Source organism: Salvia hispanica, chromosome 6, assembly GCF_023119035.1.
Source record: "Salvia hispanica cultivar TCC Black 2014 chromosome 6, UniMelb_Shisp_WGS_1.0, whole genome shotgun sequence".
Lineage (NCBI taxonomy): Eukaryota > Viridiplantae > Streptophyta > Magnoliopsida > Lamiales > Lamiaceae > Salvia > Salvia hispanica.
Window position 1 is genome coordinate 39,042,832 of NC_062970.1, and position 5,361 is coordinate 39,048,192.

The window sequence follows — 5,361 nt, forward strand, 5'->3', positions numbered from 1 at the left end:
TTCTTATATCATTTATTACGCCCTAGCTTAATTAAATAAAAAATATTAAATTTAGTTAAAGCAAAGAAAAATAACAAAAAAATTAAAAAGATAATGAAAAAATAGTATATTATTTTATTATATAAACCAATTTGAATAAGATAAATGTTTAATTTTTTACATATTTTTTCATATACTATTAAATGAATGATTTCATTGTTACTATATTGACAAAATGTTTCAGAAAATTTAAGGAAAAAAATAAGTTATGAAAGAATAGCACAACGTAAAATCTATTTGAAAAAGCATATGATGCTATTTAAGTAATCAAATTATTTTATAATTAAATATAATAATTTAGTTATGTAGTGTGTTAATTAATACTGGTAATCTAAATTACTGATTTTTTAATTAATTGTTTTAAAAATTTACACGACAAAAATGGTTTTGATTGAAAAAATTTTAAATTCATTACTCTAGTTGCATGATTAAGTTTATCTCCAATTAACATATATGCATTTAGATAAGAATAATTAATTTGGTTAAATTTTCCTTAATTAGGTATATATCTATTTAATACTTTAATGTTAGGGTAAATTAGTCACAATGTTATTATGGCTTGGAGACATTATGTCTCTAAATCACTACTCCTCCGTAAAATAGGGAATATGCACAAGTAAAGAAACTTTGGGGGCATTAGAGTAATTTCAAGTTATTGATTAAGCTTGTGCCCACACTTGACTTGACCCCTCTAATTTAACAGACCTAGGTGCAACATAGAGTAAACTATCGACATTGAAATCTAATTTATCAACCGTTGCATCATTTAATGTTAATTCGGTACAATTTGTGTTAGGAAAAAAATATTGTACTTTTTCGCCCAATTCTAGATCTAACTGAACTTCTATCTTTATTTAGGGGCGGCAAAATTTATAGGAATTGTGCTATGGTTCTACTGTTATGCTTCATCTACGATTTAACTAACTTTGAATAAATGAATTTTACTATGTCGATAGAGAAAATAAAGACAAAATTATGTGCAAAGGATTAGCTGAATAAATAAATAAATAAAAACGATGTGATTTACTGATTAGAAAGAGCCAATTTCCATCGGATACTCTGAGTCTTGATGGACCCAAATTAAATGACGAGACCCTAAATTAGTTAAACTTATATTTCGTGTATGTTAATTACTACACTGTGTCATGGCACGGCTAGAAATTTATTGAAGTTTTATAATTTTATTTAAAAATATAGGACCACATTATTTACATTGAGTATGATTAAAGTACGACACATTCTCTTTAATGTCATAATCACAATTTCTTAACTGTAGTACGTATAGAGTATAAACCCATAAACTATCAATCGAATAAGTTAGCTAAATTTAAGCAATTACTCTCTCCGTCCACGGATAATTCGGGTTACTTTGACCGGACACGAGTTTTAAGAATTGTAAAAAAGTGGGTTGAAAAAGTTAGTGGAATGTGGGTCCTACCTTTATATATTAGCTTTATAATAAAATATGAGTAGGAATGAGTTAGTGGAATATGAGGTCCACTACCAAAAATGGTAAAAGTGAAGTGAAACAAATTATTTGGGACGGACCGAAATAGAAAAATTGGACGAATTATCTGGGACGGAAGGAGTATATTCTTTCTCCGTTGGGGGACAAACCAAACTATGTGTACTATCGAATAAAAAATGAAAAGATTAAAATTACTATTTTCATCCAACAATTAACAGAATAGAGCAATGTACCAAATAAATTCGCCCGTAAAACTTTGAAACGGTGCCTTATTCTATTTATGTGTTTATATTCCCAAGCATATGCGTTCAAATATAAAGTATAATATAGGAGTATGATTTTACTTAATTTCTCTTCTAAGAACCCACTTACATCATTATCAAAACCAAACCTACGAACTGAACCATTCAATCTTAATTACTCTAATTAATACTGTATGTGTGGAGAGGACCCCACTGATTGGCCAAGCCTATTAATAAACCCACCACTGGCAATCTCTTTACTGTTTTTGCATGCCCACAATTTTCATTTCATTCCATCTACTCCCTCTTTAATTCTGTACTTGCTCCTTTACACACAACCATTACAATTTACAAGTAGTAGTAGAGTTAGTAAATTTATGTTGTATTCAACAAATCAAAATATGAATTGGCACACGTACGAGTCTCACGTGGCAGCTCTCCCTCAACAAAAACACCAAGTTTCGCATTCCTTTTAACTCTACCGGTGACAGTTGACACCACCCCCATCTAATAAATACCTCCGCCTCATTTACCAATCCATCTTCCTTTCTCTCTCTAGAATGCTCTCAAAACAACAAACAAACCCTTTTTTCTCTCTCTAAAATCCCCATTCTGATTCTTCTCCCAAATGTCCGCCCCTCCGCCGCCCACAGCCATCTCCCTCATCACGCAAATGCCACAGCTCCCGCCGCCATACACCGACACGTCATCTCCGTCGTCGTCGTCGGCATCCACCTCGTCCGACGCAGTCTCGTCGTCTTCCATAGTGATAGTGATAATAATCATCGCCTCCGCCGTCATCATCTCCGCCTCAATTTACCTCCTTCTCCGGCTACTCTCGAAGCGCATCCATCGCACCTTCTCCGCCGCCGACGACGTCGTCCTGCGCCGCGACTCCTCCAACCGCAACCCTAGCCAGCCGCAATTCCACGCCGCCGCGCCGCACCACGCCTTGCTCGAATCGCTCCCGCTCTTCACTTTCCGCTCGGTCACCGGAAACCTCACTGGGGGCGACTGCGCCGTGTGCCTCTCCAAGTTCGAGCCGCACGATCAGCTCCGCCTGCTGCCTATCTGCTGCCACGCGTTCCACGCCGACTGCATCGACGCCTGGATCGTCTCCAATCAGACGTGCCCGCTCTGCCGCTCGCCAGTAACCGCTTCCGACGCCGAATTGCTCGACAAAATCCTCCCCAATCCGAACCGCGGCAGTTTTCGCGACGGAAACGGCAACAGCGGCAGTTTCCGGATTGAGATCGGAAGCATCAGCCGGCGCCGCGGCGGAGGCGCTCCCGAGGCGGCGGAAGGAGATCGGCGCTCGTATTCAATCGGCTCCTTCGATTACATCGTGGATGATAACGGCTACGAGGTCTCGGCAGGATCCGTCACTCATCGCAGAGGAGCTTCCGATTGCACGTCGGCGGACAAGGAATCGTCCGTCGGAATTCCGATACCGGATCCGCCGGGGGAAGCGCTCGCGGCGGACGTATCCAGCGGTAGAAATTGGCTGAGGGATTACGTCGACAGATTGGCGTCAGTTTCGTTCAGAAGCTCGGGGAGATTCTTCTCAGGCAGCAGCAGGCGGAGCGATCCTGTTGCCGGCGTCGGAGATCTGGAGGCGAACCGCGTCGGAGAGGAGATCAGTGAGCTGTTTCGGTGGTTTTCCGGGGTATGAAATGTAAATACTTCCGATCATTAGGGGTAATTTAGTAATTCTTGTTACATAACTAGCCACGCTCTAGATCAGTAAATGATTATGTGGTTTTTTGGAAAAATCAGGAGGATCCAAGTAATTCTTTTTTTCGTTTTATATATTTATTCCAATATTTCGTCTTCCAATTATAAATTCCCAACGCAAGTCTTAATTGTGATCGTTGGATTAAATGAGAATTTAAGTGAATTTAACCCTTCTTAGTTCTTTGAGACTTTGATTAATTACTAAGTTAAACTACACCAAATATTAATTTTAGTTGGGAAGTAGCGCGTATCTTGTTAATTAACAAGTGGAAGACTGGAAAAGTTTGGTTTTCATATTTATTAAAAAATGGCAAAAAGTATAAAATGGCCTAAAAGCAGAGTGTTGTTTTGGGGGAAAAAACAAACACAATCTCCATTGGTAAATGGAGAAAAAAGGACAAGAAGGGTATTTGTTGTTATCGCAAATAGTTTTGTAAGCTCAACATTCCATTATCCATCTTCTAGTTACATGTGACATTAATCCTCGTTTTGTTTTATTTAGGTCATCTAAAATGTGGTCCAGCCCCTAACTTGTCTTAATATATTTAATATTACCCTACAAACATGGATCTATATTGTTATGCAATGCAGGCTGTCATTCTCTCATGTAGTGACATTTTCGTGCACAATTATTTTATATGTAGCTCATTATTTTAACCGATCATATAGTTTATATGTGCATAGGATTTAGGATTTACAACACTACAAAATGTATCTTTTTGGAATAAAAAACACAAAGTATTTTATTCTCTCTCGCCCACACAGAGGAGTTCTACTTATGCTTATCACTTGTGGTAGACGTGAATTAGAAGTGTTTTTCCATTTCAAATAAAAAGATGTGAAGAGGGAATTTTGTTCCAATCGTCTATTTATTTTGTCTCCCGCTTTTGTGGTGAGTAATTATCTGATTTATTCGCATTTCAAATATTAGTAAATACTACCAAGTAATTAATACATTGAACTGATTAGTTTTGTGGTGATTATAATCAGTACTGCATTAATTGTTTGGTCATTGTGTGTGATATCCAACGGTATGATCAATAAATTACTTACATGTGATTGGTTAGTTGTAAATATTTGGTATTATGTCATCGTCAATTATCACTAATTAAGATTAAACTGCAAGGGTAAAGATGTAGCAATAAATTAATATTAACATCCAACTTCTTTTTCGAAGAAGAGCAATATATGGCATATCTTTACTTTGAGAACAAGTCCTTTTTTCTAAAAGAGTCCTAACATATTTTTATTAACAAACACGCACTTAACATATTTTGTACAATTGTAGTACTAATAAACTCATGGTGCTAATGGTTCTGACACGTGTACAGAATATGCCTCCCCAGTGTACATTCTTGAGGAAGCAGCAACAACACTCACTTTCTTCTTGTTTTTTTGAGAAAAACATGAATGTTGTTATAGCAGAAAACAGAAAACATAATGTTTTTTGGCAAGAGCTTTTGCCAAAACTGGTCTAAAAATTATGGTAATCGTGGAACTAGTTAGATCAGTTTACTTGTCTTAAACATTACATTGCCTTTCTTCCGCCATAATCTGTGACCAAAAGAGCTTCTTTATCCCCATATGCTGCCAAAAACTGAAGCCAATATTCGCCCATCAAACTATTTTTCACAACATATCACAAAACCTTTTCTCAGGGATTGGTAAAAATAAAAGGGTTAATTATAATATGAATCACAAAGTTTGGTCACATTCTGATTTATTCGAATTTTGAAATTAAAATATTAAATTATAAAATTTTAATTTTTCTTAATTGTCCCATCTGTGTACAAATGTCATTTTTTAACGATATTCAAAATGACATTTTCTTAATTAGTAAAAGTAAAAGGATTAATTTTTATGGGACGGAGAAAGTAT

At 36.4% G+C, this 5,361-nt stretch overlaps 1 protein-coding gene across 1 annotated transcript; it reads left to right on the forward strand.

Moving 5' to 3' along the window:
• The first annotated feature begins 2,106 nt into the window (after positions 1-2,106).
• On the forward strand, positions 2,107-3,556 carry LOC125196368 (E3 ubiquitin-protein ligase ATL4-like). The gene has a single exon (XM_048094861.1). It carries the CDS (start codon positions 2,378-2,380, stop codon positions 3,419-3,421), a length of 1,044 nt encoding a protein of 347 aa, XP_047950818.1. The 5' UTR covers positions 2,107-2,377; the 3' UTR covers positions 3,422-3,556.
• The last annotated feature ends 1,805 nt before the right edge of the window (positions 3,557-5,361 follow it).

What these genes read in the sequence shown, in the direction of transcription:
- LOC125196368 (XM_048094861.1), top strand. Translation starts at nt 2,378, where the DNA reads ATGTCCGCCCCTCCGCCGCCCACAGCCATCTCCCTCATCACGCAAATG.